The sequence below is a fragment of the Littorina saxatilis genome, linkage group LG16 (genome assembly GCF_037325665.1).
Source record: "Littorina saxatilis isolate snail1 linkage group LG16, US_GU_Lsax_2.0, whole genome shotgun sequence".
NCBI classification, from domain to species: Eukaryota; Metazoa; Mollusca; class Gastropoda; order Littorinimorpha; family Littorinidae; genus Littorina; species Littorina saxatilis.
The window spans coordinates 6,928,551-6,949,998 of NC_090260.1; the positions used below are offsets into that span (position 1 = coordinate 6,928,551).

At 41.4% G+C, this 21,448-nt stretch overlaps 1 protein-coding gene across 1 annotated transcript in view; it reads right to left on the reverse strand.

The window, feature by feature from the left end:
• LOC138951560 (cysteine-rich venom protein Mr30-like) overlaps positions 1-21,004 on the reverse strand; it is a 50,400-nt gene extending 29,396 nt beyond the window's left edge. Inside the window, exons 1-4 of the mRNA XM_070323135.1 lie at positions 20,827-21,004; positions 14,816-14,856; positions 7,685-7,855; positions 3,286-3,370 (exon numbers count right to left, since the gene is read on the reverse strand). Coding sequence (XP_070179236.1) covers positions 3,286-3,370; positions 7,685-7,855; positions 14,816-14,856; positions 20,827-20,869 — 340 coding nt within the window. The 5' untranslated portion in view covers positions 20,870-21,004. The remainder of the gene's footprint in view (positions 1-3,285; positions 3,371-7,684; positions 7,856-14,815; positions 14,857-20,826) is intronic.
• Between the last annotated feature and the right edge of the window lie 444 nt (positions 21,005-21,448).

The window sequence follows — 21,448 nt, forward strand, 5'->3', positions numbered from 1 at the left end:
CTGTCAGTTCTGTAACACACACAGTAACTATAGGCTGTCAGTTCTGTAACACACACAGTAACTATAGGCTTTCACTTCTGTGACACACACAGTAACTATAGGCTGTCCGTTCTGTAACACACACAGTAACTATAGGCTGTCAGTTCTGTAACACACACAGTAACTATAGGCTGTCAGTTCTGTAACACACACAGTAACTATAGGCTGTCAGTTCTGTAACACACACCGTAACTATAGGCTTTCAGTTCTGTGACACACACAGTAACTATAGGCTGTCAGTTCTGTGACACACACAGTAACTATAGGCTGTCAGTTCTGTAACACACACAGTAACTGTAGGCTGTGAGTTCTGTAACACACACAGTAACTATAGGCTGTCAGTTCTGTAACACACACAGTAACTATAGGCGTTGAGTTCTGTAACACACACAGTAGCCTAACTATAGGCTTTCACTTCTGTAACACACACAGTAACTATAGGCTTTCAGTTGTGTGACACACACAGTAACTATAGGCTTTCAGTTCTGTGACACACACAGTAACTATAGGCTTTCACTTCTGTAACACACACAGTAACTATAGGCTTTCAGTTCTGTAACACACACAGTAACAATAGGCTTTCAGTTCTGTAACACACACAGTAACTATAGGCTTTCAGTTCTGTAACACACACAGTAACAATAGGCTTTCAGTTCTGTAACACACACAGTAACTATAGGCTTTCACTTCTGTGACACACACAGTAACTATAGGCTTTCACTTCTGTAACACACACAGTAACTATAGGCTGTCAGTTCTGTAACACACACAGTAACTATAGACTTTCACTTCTGTAACACACACAGTAACTATAGGCTGTCAGTTCTGTAACACACACAGTAACTATAGGCTTTCAGTTCTGTAACACACACAGTAACTATAGGCTTTCAGTTCTGTAACACACACAGTAACTATAGGCTTTCACTTCTGTGACACACACAGTAACTATAGGCTTTCACTTCTGTAACACACACAGTAACTATAGGCTTTCAGTTCTGTAACACACACAGTAACAATAGGCTTTCAGTTCTGTAACACACACAGTAACTATAGGCTTTCAGTTCTGTAACACACACAGTAACAATAGGCTTTCAGTTCTGTAACACACACAGTAACTATAGGCTGTCAGTTCTGTAACACACACAGTAACTATAGGCTTTCAGTTCTGTAACACACACAGTAACTATAGGCTTTCACTTCTGTGACACACACAGTAACTATAGGCTTTCACTTCTGTAACACACACAGTAACTATAGGCTGTCAGTTCTGTAACACACACAGTAACTATAGGCTTTCACTTCTGTAACACACACAGTAACTATAGGCTGTCAGTTCTGTAACACACAGTAACTATAGGCTTTCAGTTCTGTAACACACACAGTAACTATAGGCTTTCAGTTCTGTAACCTACACAGTAACTATAGGCTTTCACTTCTGTGACACACACAGTAACTATAGGCTTTCACTTCTGTAACACACACAGTAACTATAGGCTGTCAGTTCTGTAACACACACAGTAACTATAGGCTTTCAGTTCTGTAACACACACAGTAACTATAGGCCTTTAGTTCTGTAACACACACAGTAACTATAGGCTGTCAGTTCTGTAACACACACAGTAACTATAGGCTTTCACTTCTGTAACACACACAGTAACTATAGGCTTTCAGTTCTGTGACACACACAGTAACTATAGGCTGTCAGTTCTGTAACACACACAGTAACTATAGGCTGTCAGTTCTGTAACACACACAGTAACTATAGGCTGTCAGTTCTGTAACACACACAGTAACTATAGGCTGTCAGTTCTGTAACACACACAGTAACTATAGGCTTTCACTTCTGTGACACACACAGTAACTATAGGCTGTCCGTTCTGTAACACACACAGTAACTATAGGCTGTCAGTTCTGTAACACACACAGTAACTATAGTCTGTCAGTTCTGTAACACACACAGTAACTATAGGCTGTCAGTTCTGTAACACACACAGTAACTATAGGCTTTCACTTCTGTAACACACACAGTAACTATAGGCTTTCAGTTCTGTGACACACACAGTAACTATAGGCTGTCAGTTCTGTAACACACACAGTAACTATAGGCTGTCAGTTCTGTAACACACACAGTAACTATAGGCGTTCAGTTCTGTAACACACACAGTAGCCTAACTATAGGCTTTCACTTCTGTAACACACACAGTAACTATAGTTTTTCAGTTCTGTGACACACACAGTAACTATAGGCTTTCAGTTCTGTGACACACACAGTAACTATAGGCTTTCAGTTCTGTAACACACACAGTAACTATAGGCTTCCAGTTCTGTAACACACACAGTAACTATAGGCTTTCAGTTCTGTAACACACACAGTAACTATATGCTGTCAGTTCTGTAACACACACAGTAACTATAGGCTGTCCGTTCTGTGACACACACAGTAACTATAGGCTTTCACTTCTGTAACACACACAGTAACTATAGGCTTTCACTTCTGTAACACACACAGTAACTATAGGCGTTCAGTTCTGTAACACACACAGTAACTATAGGCTTTCAGTTCTGTAACACACACAGTAACTATAGGCTTTCAGTTCTGTAACACACACAGTAACTATAGGCTTTCACTTCTGTAACACACACAGTAACTATAGACTTTCAGTTCTGTGACACACACAGTAACTATAGACTTTCAGTTCTGTGACACACACAGTAACTATAGGCTGTGAGTTCTGTGACACACACAGTAACTATAGGCTTTCACTTCTGTAACACACACAGTAACTATAGGCGTTCAGTTCTGTAACACACACAGTAACTATAGGCTTTCAGTTCTGTAACACACACAGTAACTATAGGCTTTCAGTTCTGTAACACACACAGTAACTATAGGCTTTCACTTCTGTAACACACACAGTAACTATAGACTTTCAGTTCTGTGACACACACAGTAACTATAGACTTTCAGTTCTGTGACACACACAGTAACTATAGGCTGTCAGTTCTGTGACACACACAGTAACTATAGGCTTTCACTTCTGTAACACACACAGTAACTATAGGCTTTCAGTTCTGTGACACACACATTAACTATAGGCTTTCAGTTCTGTGACACACACAGTAACTATAGGATTTCAGTTCTGTAACACACAGAGTAACTATAGGCTTTCAGTTCTGTAACACACACACGGTAAATATAGGATTTCAGTTCTGTAACAGACTCAAGACATTCAGGCTGCCGTATACCTGGTACCGAGCGGTTTTTGTCATGATCAACGACGCACTGCATGGCCCACTTGGCCGCCACCTTGGCCAGGTCGTCGTCCCACACCTGTACAGCCAGGTAACAGTCAGTCCACATCCACATTGAACATCAAACACAGTACGAACAGTCAGTACCCATCCACATTGAACATCAAACACAGTACGAACAGTCAGTCCATATCCACACTGAACATCAAACACAGTACGAACAGTTAGTCCACATCCACACTGAACATCAAACACAGTACGAACAGTTAGTCCATATCCACACTGAACATCAAACACAGTACGAACAGTCAGTCCATATCCACACTGAACATCAAACACAGTACGAACAGTCAGTCCACATCCACACTGAACATCAAACACAGTACGAACAGTTAGTCCACATCCACACTGAACATCAAACACAGTACGAACAGTTAGTCCATATCCACACTGAACATCAAACACAGTACGAACAGTTAGTCCATATCCACATTGAACATCAAACACAGTACGAACAGTTAGTCCATATCCACACTGAACATCAAACACAGTACGAACAGTCAGTCCATATCCACATTGAACATCAAACACAGTACGAACAGTCAGTCCATATCCACACTGAACATCAAACACAGTACGAACAGTTAGTCCACATCCACACTGAACATCAAACACAGTACGAACAGTTAGTCCATATCCACACTGAACATCAAACACAGTACGAACAGTTAGTCCACATCCACACTGAACATCAAACACAGTACGAACAGTTAGTCCATATCCACACTGAACATCAAACACAGTACGAACAGTCAGTCCATATCCACACTGAACATCAAACACAGTACGAACAGTCAGTCCACATCCACACTGAACATCAAACACAGTACGAACAGTTAGTCCACATCCACACTGAACATCAAACACAGTACGAACAGTTAGTCCATATCCACACTGAACATCAAACACAGTACGAACAGTTAGTCCACATCCACATTGAACATCAAACACAGTACGAACAGTTAGTCCACATCCACACTGAACATCAAACACAGTACGAACAGTCAGTCCATATCCACACTGAACATCAAACACAGTACGAACAGTCAGTCCATATCCACACTGAACATCAAACACAGTACGAACAGTCAGTCCATATCCACACTGAACATCAAACACAGTACGAACAGTCAGTCCACATCCACACTGAACATCAAACACAGTACGAACAGTCAGTCCATATCCACACTGAACATCGAACAGTCAGTACCCATCCACACTGAACATCAAACACAGTACGAACAGTCAGTACCCATCCACACTGAACATCAAACACAGTACGAACAGTTAGTCCATATCCACACTGAACATCAAACACAGTACGAACATTTAGTCCACATCCACACTGAACATCAAACACAGTACGAACAGTTAGTCCATATCCACATTGAACATCAAACACAGTACGAACAGTTAGTCCATATCCACACTGAACATCAAACACAGTACGAACAGTCAGTCCATATCCACATTGAACATCAAACACAGTACGAACAGTCAGTCCATATCCACATTGAACATCAAACACAGTACGAACAGTCAGTCCATATCCACATTGAACATCAAACACAGTACGAACAGTTAGTCCATATCCACACTGAACATCAAACACAGTACGAACAGTTAGTCCATATCCACATTGAACATCAAACACAGTACGAACAGTTAGTCCATATCCACACTGAACATCAAACACAGTACGAACAGTTAGTCCATATCCACACTGAACATCAAACACAGTACGAACAGTTAGTCCACATCCACACTGAACATCAAACACAGTACGAACAGTTAGTCCATATCCACACTGAACATCAAACACAGTACGAACAGTTAGTCCACATCCACACTGAACATCAAACACAGTACGAACAGTCAGTCCATATCCACACTGAACATCAAACACAGTACGAACAGGTAGTCCATATCCACACTGAACATCAAACACAGTACGAACAGGTAGTCCATATCCACACTGAACATCAAACACAGTACGAACAGGTAGTCCACATCCACACTGAACATCAAACACAGTACGAACAGTTAGTCCATATCCACACTGAACATCAAACACAGTACGAACAGTTAGTCCATATCCACATTGAAGATCAAACACAGTACGAACAGTTAGTCCATATCCACATTGAACATCAAACACAGTACGAACAGTTAGTCCATATCCACATTGAAGATCAAACACAGTACGAACATTTAGTCCACATCCATACTGAACATCAAACACAGTACGAACAGTTAGTCCATATTCACACTGAACATCAAACACAGTACGAACAGTTAGTCCACATCCACACTGAACATCAAACACAGTACGAACAGTTAGTCCACATCCACACTGAACATCAAACACAGTACGAACAGTTAGTCCATATCCACATTGAACATCAAACACAGTACGAACAGTTAGTCCATATCCACATTGAACATCAAACACAGTACGAACAGTTAGTCCATATCCACACTGAACATCAAACACAGTACGAACAGTCAGTCCATATCCACATTGAAGATCAAACACAGTACGAACAGTTAGTCCATATCCACACTGAACATCAAACACAGTACGAACATTTAGTCCACATCCACACTGAACATCAAACACAGGACGAACAGTCAGTCCATATCCACACTGAACATCAAACACAGTACGAACAGTTAGTCCATATCCACACTGAACATCAAACACAGTACGAACAGTCAGTCCATATCCACATTGAAGATCAAACACAGTACGAACATTTAGTCCACATCCACACTGAACATCAAACACAGGACGAACAGTTAGTCCACATCCACACTGAACATCAAACACAGTACGAACAGTTAGTCCATATCCACATTGAACATCAAACACAGTACGAACAGTTAGTCCATATCCACATTGAACATCAAACACAGTACGAACAGTTAGTCCATATCCACACTGAACATCAAACACAGTACGAACAGTTAGTCCATATCCACACTGAACATCAAACACAGTACGAACAGTTAGTCCATATCCACACTGAACATCAAACACAGTACGAACAGTTAGTCCATATCCACATTGAACATCAAACACAGTACGAACAGTTAGTCCATATCCACACTGAACATCAAACACAGTACGAACAGTTAGTCCACATCCACACTGAACATCAAACACAGTACGAACAGTTAGTCCATATCCACACTGAACATCAAACACAGTACGAACAGTTAGTCCATATCCACACTGAACATCAAACACAGTACGAACAGTTAGTCCATATCCACACTGAACATCAAACACAGTACGAACAGTTAGTCCATATTCACCTTGAACATCAAATACAGTACGAACAGTTAGTCCACATCCACACTGAACATCAAACACAGTACGAACAGTTAGTCCATATCCACATTGAACATCAAACACAGTACGAACAGTTAGTCCATATCCACACTGAACATCAAACACAGTACGAACAGTTAGTCCACATCCACACTGAACATCAAACACAGTACGAACAGTTAGTCCACATCCACACTGAACATCAAACCCAGTACGAACAGTTAGTCCATATCCACACTGAACATCAAACCCAGTACGAACATTTAGTCCATATCCACACTGAACATCAAGCACAGTACGAACATTTAGTCCACATCCACACTGAACATCAAACACAGTACGAACAGTTAGTCCATATCCACACTGAACATCAAACACAGTACGAACAGTTAGTCCATATCCACACTGAACATCAAACACAGTACGAACATTTAGTCCATATCCACACTGAACATCAAACACAGTACGAACAGTTAGTCCATATCCACACTGAACATCAAACACAGTACGAACAAGGAACTTAGTCGATAAATATCGACAGGGGGCCGACAAAAGGTTTAAATGTGAAATGGGTGTGGGTGCGAAACAAACAAACAAACCATGTGAACCCCGGGCCGCAGGCCTTCGATGTGGTGATTGAAAAAAAAGGATGTTCTCAAATGGTTCAATTCTCATTTGGTCTGATTCTCAAATGGTACCGGTATACTTCCCCCCCCCCCCCCCCTGGCCGCAGGCCTAGGATTTAAACAGAATTAACGAATTAATTAATTATTGCTCGCCTCGTGCCCACACAACAGGGGTCTGTCAATCATTTACCAGCCAGCGACATACCATTTTCTGTTGTCAACAACCCATCGTACATGGTGCAGTTCCAGCCAGCGACATACCATTTTCTGTTGTCAACAACCCATCGTACATGGTACAGTTCCAGCCAGCGACATACCATTTTCTGTTGTCAACAACCTATCGTACATGGAACAGTTCCAGCCAGCGACATACCATTTTCTGCATGTTGGCGGCAGTGGGCACGACGTTCGCTCTGATGTCGTTGTGACGTGTCACCGCGGCGTCCTTGTCGGCTTGGGTCAGGGTGACCTGCACGGCGTCAGGGTGGTCCGTCAGACACATGGTGTGGATGTTTTTGGTGTGACCCTCGTACTCTGAAGTGCACTGACAACAACAAGAAGATGTTATGTTTTTGGTGTTACCCTCGTACTCTGAAGTGCACTGACAACAACAATAAAATGTTATGTTTACGGTGTGACCCTCGTACTCTGAAGTGCACTGACAACAACAATAAAATGTTATGTTTACGGTGTGACCCTCGTACTCTGAAATGCACTGACAACAACAAGAAGATGTTATGTTTACGGTGTGACCTTCGTACTCTGAAGTGCACTGACAACAACAATAAAATGTTATGTTTACGGTGTGACCCTCGTACTCTGAAGTGCACTGACAACAACAATAAAATGTTATGTTTACGGTGTTACCCTCGTACTCTGAAGTGCACTGACAACAACAAGAAGATGTTATGTTTACGGTGTGACCCTCGTACTCTGAAATGCACTGACAACAACAAGAAGATGTTATGTTTACGGTGTAACCCTCGTACTCTGAAGTGCACTGACAACAACAATAAGATGTTATGTTTACGGTGTAACCCTCGTACTCTGAAGTGCACTGACAACAACAAGAAGATGTTATGTTTACGGTGTGACCCTCGTACTCTGAAGTGCACTGACAACAACAATAAGATGTTTTGTCATCATTTTCACGAGTTTTCATTCACAAGCACCTGGGAAATAAATCTCATGTTCCCCGGGGAATAAATCCCCGGTTACCATAGTTGCAGGAAGCCCTATTACATGGATAATCAAAAGCAAACCCAATAGAAACGCTCGAGGATTCTTCGGCTCTTTTCATTGGCGTTTCATTGGGCGGGGATATAGCTCAGTTGGTAGCGCGCTGGATTTGTATTCAGTTGGCCGCTGTCAGCGTGAGTTCGATCCCAGGTTCGGCGGAAATTTATTTCACAGGGTCAACTTTGTGTGCAGACTCTCTTCGGTGTCCGAACCTCCCCCCGTGTATACTACATTGGGTGTGCACGTTAAAGATCCCACGATTGACAAAAGGGTCTTTCCTGGCAAAATTGCTTAGGCACAGTTAATAATTGTCTACCATACCCGTGTGACTTGGAATAAGGCCGTGAAAGGTAAATATGCGCCGACATGGCTGCAATCTACTGGCCGTATAAAATTTCATCTCACACGGCATCACTGCAGAGCGCCTAGAACTGTACCCACGGAATATGCGCGATATAAGCCTCATTGATTGATTCCCCAGACCTAAACAGACGACAAGACACTGCTTTGCAAAGTTCCAAAAACCAACTGGCAAACTGGCAAAAGTAAACAAAAAAACAAAACTACTTCAATAAATTCGTCACAAACAAATGAAACCTACCGATATGTTATGTTTTCTTACAGAGTCACGGAGTGTGTGTATCTGTGTTTCGATACACAGACGTTCAGAGAAACACGAACGTCAAGTAAAACGACACCTGACACACACATTTTGACCCGTGCACAAGACGTTGTATCGATAAACGAAGCCCAAGTAAGAAACAATAACAAGTCGCGTAAGGCGAAAATACAATATTTAGTCAAGTAGCTGTCGAACTCACAGAATGAAACTGAACGCAATGCCATTTTTCAGCAAGACCGTATACTCGTAGCAAAGGCAGTGAAATTGACAAGAAGAGCGGGGTAGTAGTTGCGCTAAGAAGGATAGCACGCTTTTCTGTACCTCTCTTTGTTTTAACTTTCTGAGCGTGTTTTTAATCCAAACATATCATATCTATATGTTTTTGGAATCAGGAACCGACAAGGAATAAGATGAAAGTGTTTTTAAATTGATTTGGACAATTTAATTTTGATAATAATTTTTATATATTTAATTTTCAGAGCTTGTTTTTAATCCAAATATAACATATTTATATGTTTTTGGAATCAGCAAATGATGGAGAATAAGATAAACGTAAATTTGGATCGTTTTATAAATTTTTATTTTTTTTTACAATTTTCCGATTTTTAATGACCAAAGTCATTAATTAATTTTTAAGCCACCAAGCTGAAATGCAATACCGAAGTCCGGGCTTCGTCGAAGATTACTTGACCAAAATTTCAACCAATTTGGTTGAAAAATGAGGGCGTGACAGTGCCGCCTCAACTTTCACAAAAAGCCGGATATGACGTCATCAAAGACATTTATCAACAAAATGAAAAAAACGTTCGGGGATTTCATACCCAGGAACTCTCATGTCAAATTTCATAAAGATCGGTCCAGTAGTTTAGTCTGAATCGCTCTACACACACACACACACACACACACAGACACACAGACACACACACACACACACACACATACGCACATACACCACGACCCTCGTTTCGATTCCTCCTCGATGTTAAAATATTTAGTCAAAACTTGACTAAATATAATAAAAAGCAAAGAAAATAGCAACACGATATGCAAACATCTAACAAAGCCGAGCAAACAGAATGACAGGTCTAATGAAAAACAAAGAGGTACCGAGTCGGAAACAAGATCGCGATTCTTTCCTTCGCTGCACGACGCAAATCTTCTGTGACCTTTGACCAAACGTAGCTTCCACATTCGATCACCGTGCTCAGCTTAATATTTACAACAGAAAGCCGAGGGGGTGGAATACCGAGATGAACCTACAGAAATGTGCATCCTCAAACCTGACATATTCATCCCAACTCATTTAATGAACTCAAAAACACAGAAAGTTGCTTTCACACGCCATCTTTGATTGCCAGTGGTTATCAAACCGGGACCCGTGTGGTTATCAGCACGGGACCCGTGTTTCAAAGCATGGCTCCCTGGGTTGATTGTGCACTTGTTTTCTCACTACCAAAATGATGACAAAAACGATGTTTGATGGTTTGTTGACAGACCAGCTTTTTTGTCGGTCCTCGGGGGGCATATCGATGCTCCCCCTCGGACAGACAAAAAAGCTGGTCTGTCAACAACCCATCAAACATCTTATAATGTTTACGGTGTGACCCTCATACTCTGAAGTGCACTGACAACAACAATAAGATGATATGTTTACGGTGTGACCCTCGTACTCTGAAGTGCACTGACAACAACAATAAGATGTTATGTTTACGGTGTGACCCTCGTACTCTGAAGTGCACTGACAACAACAAGAAGATGTTATGTTTACGGTGTGACCCTCGTACTCTGAAGTGCACTGACAACAACAATAAAATGTTATGTTTACGGTGTGACCCTCGTACTCTGAAGTGCACTGACAACAACAAGAAGATGTTATGTTTACTGTGTGACCCTCGTACTCTGAAGTGCACTGACAACAACAATAAGATGATATGTTTACGGTGTGACCCTCGTACTCTGAAGTGCACTGACAACAACAATAAGATGATATGTTTACGGTGTGACCCTCGTACTCTGAAGTGCACTGACAACAACAATAAGATGATATGTTTACGGTGTGACCCTCATACTCTGAAGTGCACTGACAACAACAATAAGATGATATGTTTACGGTGTGACCCTCGTACTCTGAAGTGCACTGACAACAACAAGAAGATGTTATGTTTACTGTGTGACCCTCGTACTCTGAAGTGCACTGACAACAACAATAAGATGATATGTTTACGGTGTAACCCTCGTACTCTGAAGTGCACTGACAACAACGATAAGATGATATGTTTACGGTGTGACCCTCGTACTCTGAAGTGCACTGACAACAACAATAAGATGATATGTTTACGGTGTGACCCTCATACTCTGAAGTGCACTGACAACAACAATAAGATGATATGTTTACGGTGTGACCCTCGTACTCTGAAGTGCACTGACAACAACAAGAAGATGTTATGTTTACGGTGTGACCCTCGTACTCTGAAGTGCACTGACAACAACAATAAGATGTTATGTATCGATTGGAGATTGGATTTCCCTTCTTTGAGTCATGTGACGTCAGAGGCCGACAAAACTTTATAATTTGGCTTTTCAGGTTGACCGAAACTTCAAAGGAACTCCAAAAAAAAACGTCATGTGTTTGATTGCATGTGTGTGTGTGCTGTTCAATGTCAAAACAACAACAAAGTCAGTACATGACGTGTGTTTTGTAGTTCCTTTGAAGTTTCGGTCAACCTGAAACGCCCAAATATGAAGCTTATGTGATAATGTGTTTGATTGCATGTGGATTGCATGCATGTGTGTGTGTGCTCGTTCAATCGTCAAAACAACAACAAAGTCATAGTACCTGAAAGGAATTCGATCGATACATAAATGTTATTTGCGTGTTTGACCAAAATATGACATTTTACACAGATCTCGACAGTCATTGTTCTCCGAGACCGCGCTACCAGTCGAGGTGAACAATGACTGTCGAGATCTGTGTAAAATGTCATATTTTGGTCAAAAATACAAATAACGTATAATGTTTACTGTGTGACCCTCGTACTCTGAAGTGCACTGACAACAACAATAAGATGTTATGTTTACGGTGTAACCCTCGTACTCTGAAGTGCACTGACAACAACAATAAGATGTTATGTTTACGGTGTGACCCTCGTACTCTGAAGTGCACTGACAACAACAATTAGATGTTTTGTCATCATTTTCACGAGTTTTCATTCACAAACACCTGGTAAATAAATCTCATGTTCCCCAGGCAATAACTCGAGGTGGTGAATGGGTTTGAGATTTCATGTGAAACGTGGATTGTCAAAGTAAAAGCCAATCAGGCTGATTGTTTGATGTGTGGAACCATCGTGGCTTTGGATTTGCATTTCCGAGGACAACGATTGTAAGCATTCACTCTCAAAGACCCAATCAATGTTGATAATTACTGCGGCGACTCATTGTCAATTTGCAACTTATCTCTGTAATCGCAAAATCCACAGCGAAAAGTCATAAACACTTAAAAGAAAAGAAATATGCTCAACACTTACAGAATTCACAGGTATGATCTCAGCTCTGTACATTTTCAGACTGGAAGAAAAGCGTCAACAAGCTACGTTTGACGTCACATACAAGTTTTACGTGTTATCTCGTGCTACTGTGACGATGCTTTGTGGCTCGGAGTTGGATTCTAAAAATTCGTCTCCCTGTGGGTTATTGTGCATTTTGTTGCACAACCAAAATGATGACAAAAACGATGATTGGTAGCTTGTTGTCAGACCAGCACTTTGTTGTTGGTCCTCGGGGAGCATATCGCCTTTTGTCTCATATTTATCAACCGCGGACTTCGGAAACAAAAGACGATATGGTCCCCTTGGACCAACAAAAAAGCTGGTCTGTCAACAAGCCACCAAACATCTTATAATGTATCGATTGGACATTGGATTTCCCTTCTTTGAGTCATGTGACGTCAGAGGCCTACAAAACTTTATAATTGGGCGTTTCAGGTTGACCGAAACTTTAAAGGAACTACAAAACACACGTCATGTGTTTGATTGCATACATGTGTGTGTGCTGTTCAATGTCAAAACAACAACAAAGTCAGTACATGACGTGTGTTTTGTAGTTCCTTTGAAGTTTTGGTCAACCTGAAACGCCCAAATATGAAGCTGATTGCATGTGTGTGTGCCCGGGCTCGTTCAGTCGTCAAAACAACAACAAAGTCATAGTACCTGAAAGGAATTCGATCGATACATAAATGTTATTTGCGTTTTTGACCAAAATATGACATTTTACACAGATCGAGACAGTCATTGTTCTCCGAGACCGCGATAGCGGTCGAGGTGAACAATGACTGTCGAGATCTGTGTAAAATGTCAAATTTTGGTCAAAAACGCAAATAACGTATAATGTTTACGGTGTGACCCTCGTACTCTGAAGTGCACTGACAACAACAATAAGATGTTATGTTTACGGCGTGACCCTCGTACTCTAAAGTGCAACATTTTAAACGCGTGAAGTGATATAAAAACATTCAGTCAGTCTGACGGCCTGAAACTATAAAATCAAAACTGAAAGCCAGTCATTATTGAGATGTCGTAAGGCATGGCGAGCCAAAACCCGAAGACCGAGACTTGTCGCGCTCGTTTCTACGAACCATACCGTAGGACTTAAACAACCAATGTTCAGAGTGAACATGACATATCTTAAATATATTTGGATCCAGCAACTGATAAGGAATACAATAACATCTTTTTGAATTTGCTTCTGAAATGTAATTTGAAATTTGATTTCTTTGGAAAATGTAACCAATTCATGTGTAAGCTTCCTAACTGATATGCAATCGCATAGCATGACAGAGTCAAGACTGCTTGACCAAAATGTCAATCAATATTGTTGATCAGTGTTGGTGTCACAGTAATACCTCAACTTCATTTAAACGTCACACTACGTCATCAAAGAAATGTATCACAAATGAGTGAAAAGATGTGGGGGTACCATCTGAAAAAATTGATATCTGTCGAGTCGAGTTCTGATATTCGCTCCACACACACACACACACACACACACACACACACACACACACACACACACACACACACACACACACACACACACTCACACACACACGCACACACACACACACACACACACGCATGCATGTACGCTCGCACGCACGCACATACACACACAAACACGCACACACACACACACACACACACACAAAACACACACACACATACAGTGACACACACACACACACTCACACACACACACCCACACACACACACACACACACACACACACACACACACACACACACACACACACACACACACACACACACACACTCACACACACGCACACACACACACACACACACGCATGCATGTACGCTCGCACGCACGCACATACACACACAAACACACACACACACACACACACACACACAAAACACACACACATACAGTGACACACACACACACACACCCACACACACACACACACACACACAAAACACACACACACACACAGTGGCACATACACACACACACACACACACACACACACACACACACACACACACACAAACACACACACGCTGGTTTACAAGCAAACAATGTATCGTTCACACGTAGCACAGAGCACTGCAACACAACAACTCACCGTATCCGGCTTAGCCGAGTCTATCACCGCCCTGCCGCCAACTGGAGACAGCAATTAAAAATCAGCAGCATCAAGTTTGGGTCACTCTGTTCAGTGTGAAACACCTTCCTTATTTCTGTTTTTCAAGCAATATAAATCATGCCAAAGATCCGTTTTATTTGCTTAAAATCACATACCGACCCCTAACAAAAATCAAGCAATATAAATCATGCCAAAGATCCGTTTTATTTCCTTAGAATCACATACCGACCCCTAAAAAAAATCAAGTAATATAAATCATGCCAAAGATCCGTTTTATTTCCTTATAATCACATACCGACTTCTAACAACAATCAGGTAATATAAATCATGCCAAAGATCCGTTTTATTTCCTTAGAATCACATACCGACCCCTAACAAAAATCAGGTAATATAAATCATGCCAAAGATCCGTTTTATTTCATTAGATTCACATACCGACCCCCTAAAAAAAATCAGGTAATATAAATCATGCCAAAGATCCGTTTTTACATTTAGTCAAGTTATGACTAAATGTTTTAACATCGAGGGGGGAATCGAGACGAGGGTCGTGGTGTATGTGTGTGTGTGTGTGCGTGTGTGTGTGTGTGTGTGTGTAGAGCGATTCAGACTAAACTACTGGACCGATCTTTATGAAATTTGACATGAGAGTTCCTGGGTATGAAATCCCCATAAGTTTTTTTCATTTTTTTGATAAATGTCTTTGATAACGTCATATCCGGCTTTTCGTGAAAGTTGAGGCGGCACTGTCACGCCCTCATTTTTCAACCAAATTGGTTGACATTTTTGTCAAGTAATGTTCGACGAAGCCCGGACTTCGGTATTGCATTTCAGCTTGGTGGCTTAAAAATTAATTAATGACTTTGGTCATTAAAAAACTGAAAGTTGTAAAAAAAAATTTTTTTTATAAAACGATCCCAATTTACATTCATTTTATTCTCCATTATTTGCTGATTCCAAAAACATATAAATATGTTACAGGCATTAAGTGAAACCAGGCATTACGCGTAATGCCTGAAATGTTCAGGCATTACGCGTAATGCCTGTGACCACTAGGCATTACACGTAATGCCTAAAAATACCAGGCATTACGTGTAATGCCTGAAAATCATTGTCAGGCATTACACGTAATGCCTAAAACCTGTTACAGGCATTAAGTGAAACCAGGCATTACGTGTATAATGCCTGAAACCTCTCTGCAATTGTCGTTGGTGAGGTTTCTGCTGATGTTTGTTGGTGGTTTGTGGATGTTTTGTTGGTGGTTGGTCGTGGTTGGTTGTTTTGGTAGTTGGTCGTGGTTGGTTGGTGGGTGATGGTTTGTTGTTGGTTGTTGATTTGTTGTTGTTGTTGTTATTCACTTATTGTGTTCATTCATTGTGATATGCTTTACTTGTTCAACACCATGTACTTGTGTAACACCATGCACTCGTCCCCACACACATACACTACTCTAGTAATTTATTTATTTCATGTATGGAATAGTAAAATACACCAACAGTACAATAATAATGGTTGATGTAAATAAATATGTCATGTTAAGAGGTATTGTCATAAAAACTCTCTCTCCGAGTCTCTTCTCTCTTTCTCTTTCTCTCTCTCTCCTCTCTCTCTCTCTCTCTCTCTCTCTCTCTCTCTCTCCCTCTCCCTCTCAGTCTCTCTCTCTCTCTTCTCTCTCTCTCAGTCTCTCTCTCTCTCTCTTCTCTCTCTCCTCTCTCTCTCTCTCTCTCTCCGCTCTCTCTCTCTCTCTCTCCGCTCTCAGTCTCTCTCTCTCTCCGCTCTCTCTCTCTCTCTCCGCTCTCTCTCTCTCTCTCCCTCTCTCTCTCTCTCTCTCTCTCTCCGCTCTCTCTCTCTCTCTCTCTCTCTCTCTCTCTCTCTCTCTCTCTCTCTCTCTCTCTCTCTCTCTCTCTCTCTCTCTCTCTCTCTCTCCTTTGTTAACCTTCAGCTCAACCTTTCCTAAAACGAATTTTGTATACATTAAAAAATGAATTATCGAATTATGAAATTGTTATACATTTGCGCCTGGTAATGCGAAGGTTAAACACACCAACAAAATCAATATAATAATGGTTACTGCGGAATGCATTTAGAATGATAATATAGAATTACGTCTAATAAAATGGAACAAGTCGTGTAAGGCGAAATTACTACATTTAGTCAAGCTGTGGAACTCAAAGAATGAAACTGAACGCACTGCATTTTTTCACAATGACCGTAGTCCGCCGCTAGTGCAAAAGGCAGTGAAAGTGACGAGCCTGTTCAGCGCGGTAGCGGTTGCACTGTGCTGCATAGCACGCTTTACTGTACCTCTCTTCGTTTTAACTTTCTGAGCGTGTTTTTAATCCAAACATATCATATCTATATGTTTTTGGAATCAGAAACCGACAAGGAATAAGATGAAATTGTTTTTAAAACGATTTCGGAAATTTAATTTTAATCATAATTTTTATATTTTTAATTTTTAGAGCTAGCTTGCTTTTAATCCAAATATAACATATTTATATGTTTTTGGAATCAGAACATGATGAAGAATAAAATAAAAGTAAATTTTGATCGTTTTATAACAAAATAATTTTAATTACAATTTTCAGATTTTTAATGACCAAAGTCATCAATTAATTTTTAAGCCTCCAAGCTGAAATGCAATACCAAACCCCGGCCTTCGTCGAAGATTGCTTGGCCAAAATTTCAATCAATTTTATTGAAAAATGAAGGTGTGACAGTGCCGCCTCAACTTTTACAAAAAGCCGGATATGACGTCATCAAAGACATTTATCGAAAAAATGAAAAAAATGGCTGGGGATTTTATACCCAGGAACTCTCATGTCAAATTTCATAAAGATCGGTCCAGTAGTTTAGTCTGAATCGCTCTACACACACACACGCACAGACACACACACACACATACACCACGACCCTCGTCTCGATTCCCCCTCTATGTTAAAACATTTAGTCAAAACTTGACTAAATGTAAAAAGGAAGACACTCATGTTGGACAAAGTAATTATGTAAATTAATCACGTATTGAGAATGATAATTTAGAACTTTGTCAAACAAAATGGAAAATGGAGACATTCATGGTGGATTAAGTAATTGTTTAACTTAATTAATTAAGCAAGTATGCAGTTATTGCACACAGTAAATACATGCAAACAACATTGGTTACTAGAGCATACAATAAGAGTAATTAAAATTAAATGAAAATAAGATGTGCAACTGCAATAGCTCCACATGAGTCGCATTTTGTTCGTCCGGGGGACACCTGATCACAATTAATGTTCTATTTGTTTTGACAAGACAGACTGTTATGGCAGCGGCTGTTGCATTTGAGATGACTTTTGAAGCATCTGCAACGGTTTGTGGAACACTTTTTTTTCTGTCCACTGCAGTTACATTTAACAAAACCCTGCCCGCCGCCCAAAGACTCGCTTGAAACCGCTTCTCTAACTGAAACTTGGGCACAGAGTGTAACGTCCTTTTCTCTCAGTAAATTCGTTTAGCTCAACTGAAACTGGTTTCTAGAAAAGCACCCTTTCAAGATACCTGCCCGGACTCGGACTGCAATAGTGTACATCTTGAACACGCGGCCAGTACAACTGGCAATAGTGTAGTTCTCGTTTACATCTCGGTCAACTATCACACCTAAAATGTTTCTAGGATCTCCTCTTCCTCTGTCTACTGACGGAATAGGGACCAGGACAGTCTGACCAATTTCTCCAGGAATCATCTCAATTCTGCTTCTTTTCAACATCCGGTCCGCTTGTTTCTGTTGGCTGATCCTTGCTCTCTTCCGCGATTCTTGTATGGTATCATCATGTTTTTGTAATGCAGCTTCATGCACAGAAGATGGTCCAGGCGTCTGTCTTTCAGCTTGGGGCATTGCACCAAGAGAAGGCCCAGGCGTCTGTCTTTCAGCTTGGGGCATTGCACCAAGAGAAGGCCCAGGCGTCTGTCTTTCAGCTTGGGGCATTGCACCAAGAGAAGGCCCAGGCGTCTGACTTTCAGCTTGGGGCATTGCACCAAAAGACGGCCCAGGCGTCTGACTTTCAGCTTGGGGCATGTCAACTTTGTCCTTTAAAAATGTTCTCACCGTGGATGGATGGATAACTGTTCAGTGCAATAGGCGTTTATGTTGTTTGTATTGCCTGAATTGCGTCAGGCAATAAGCGTAATTTTGAGAGTTAAATTTCAGGCATTACGTGTAATGCCTGGTATTTTTAGGCATTACGTGTAATGCCTAGTGGTCACAGGCATTACGCGTAATGCCTGAACATTTCAGGCATTACGCGTAATGCCTGGTTTCACTTAATGCCTGTAACATAAATATGTTATATTTAGATGACAAACAAGCTCTGAAAATTAAATATATAAAAATTAATATGAAAATTAAATTTTCGAAATCAATTTAAAAACACTTTCATCTTATCCCTTGTCGGTTCCTGATTCCAAAAACATATAGATATGATATGTTTGGATTTAAAACACGCTCAGAAAGTTAAAACAAAGAGAGGTACAGAAAAGCGTGCTATCCTTCTCAGCGCAAGTACTACCCCGCTCTTCTTGTCAATTTCACTGCCTTTGCCGTGCGCGGTGGACTGACGATGCTACGAGTATACGGTCTTGCTGCGTTGCATTGCGTTCAGTTTCATTCTGTGAGTTCGACAGCTACTTGACTAAATGTTATATTTTCGCCTTACGCGACTTGTATTTCATTAGAATCACATACCGACCACTAAAAAAATTCAAGTAATATAAATCATGCCAAAGATCCGTTTTATTTTCTTAGAATCACATACCGACCCCTAAAAAAAATCAGGTAATATAAATCATGCCAAAGATCCATTTTATTTCATTAGAATCACATACCGACCCCTAAAACAACTCAGGTAATATAAATCATGCCAAAGATCCGTTTTGTTGCGGATTATTTTCGTGTTTTTATAAGCCAACGAACTCTGACATGGATTACATGATCTTTTCAGTCCGTGCACACTTGGTCTTGTTCATCGTGTGCACACGGAGGTGGATAAGGCACTAGTAGGTCTGCACATAAGTTGACGGCTGGGAGATCGGAAACATCGCCACCCTTAACCCACCAGGCAGCCTCGGCAGGGATTCGAACTCACGACATTCCGATTAGATGGTCAATGTCTTTCCACTACGCCACTGCGCCCGTCGTGTAACCAATCCCCTTACCTTGTCCAACAGCTTCCCAATTCGGCTTTTTTCTCTGCTAGTTAAACTTGCACACAAACACGACGTCATTCGGTCAAAACGAGCACAGGTCTTTGAACGGGTTAAATCATAACTGAAAAGTGTGAATGAAATAATACAAGTACAACTTTACCGCGAATACTTGAATCTGTGCCCCCTACCTGCCATTATCACCTTCCTTACTGTGTCAAGTCGTGATACTCAGTCCTTGAATCTGTGCCCCCTGCCTGCCATTATCACCTTCCTTACTCTGTCAAGTCGTCATAATCAGTCCTTGAATCTGTGCCCCCTGCCTGCCATTATCACCTTCCTTACTCTGTCAAGTCGTGATACTCAGTCCTTGAATCTGTGCCCCCTGCCTGCCATTATCACCTTCCTTACTCTGTCAAGTCGTGATACTCAGTCCTTGAATCTGTGCCCCCTACCTGCCATTATCACCTTCCTTACTCTGTCAAGTCGTGATACTCAGTCCTTGAATCTGTGCCCCCTACCTGCCATTATCACCTTCCTTACTCTGTCAAGTCGTGATACTCAGTCCTTGAAGAATGGTCTCATTTATTATTTTACCTGAAGCTAGCTTAACGTCTGTCAAACGGCTTTCGTCAACGTATTATACTCAGCGTCAAGCCAGGTAACAGACAGACAGACAGACAGACAGACAGGTAGACAGACAGATAGACAGACAGACAGACATACATACAGACAGACAGACAGACAGACCGACAGACAGACAGAGTATAGCTTGATAGAAGGCTGCACTACTGCAGTTCACTGACACTCACCAAGCACGAGAACCAAAAGCGTCAGATGTGAAACAGGTTGCATCTTGGTGTAGGGTGAAACAGGCACCTCGGCAAATGATCAACACTTGGTGTAGGGTGAAACAGGCACCTCGGCAAATGATCAACACTTGGTGTAGGGTGAAACTGGCACCTCGGCAAATGATCAGCAGCCGGTCGGGAAACAATACTGTTAAATGTCTGTGCGTCAGCCCTCTGCCTTTTATGTAGGACAGCCACATGCACACACCTGGCTCAATCTGTCAAATGCAGCTTGATGTGTGTGTGTGTGTGTGTGTGTGTGTTTGTGTGTGTGTGTGTGTGCGTGTCTGTGTGTGTGTGCGTGTCTCTCTGTGTGTGTGTGTGTGTGTGTGTGTGTGTGTGTGTGTGTGTGTGTGTGTGTGTGTGTGTGTGTAGGGGCGGGGATATAGCTCAGTTGGTAGCGCGCTGGATTTGTATTCAGTTGGCTGCTGTCAGCGTGAGTTCGATCCCAGGTTCGGCGGAAATTTATTTCACAGAGTCAACTTTGTGTGCAGACTCTCTTCGGTGTCCGAACCACCCCGGCCCCGTGTATACTACATTGGGTGTGCACGTTAAAGATCCCACGATTGACAAAAGGGTCTTT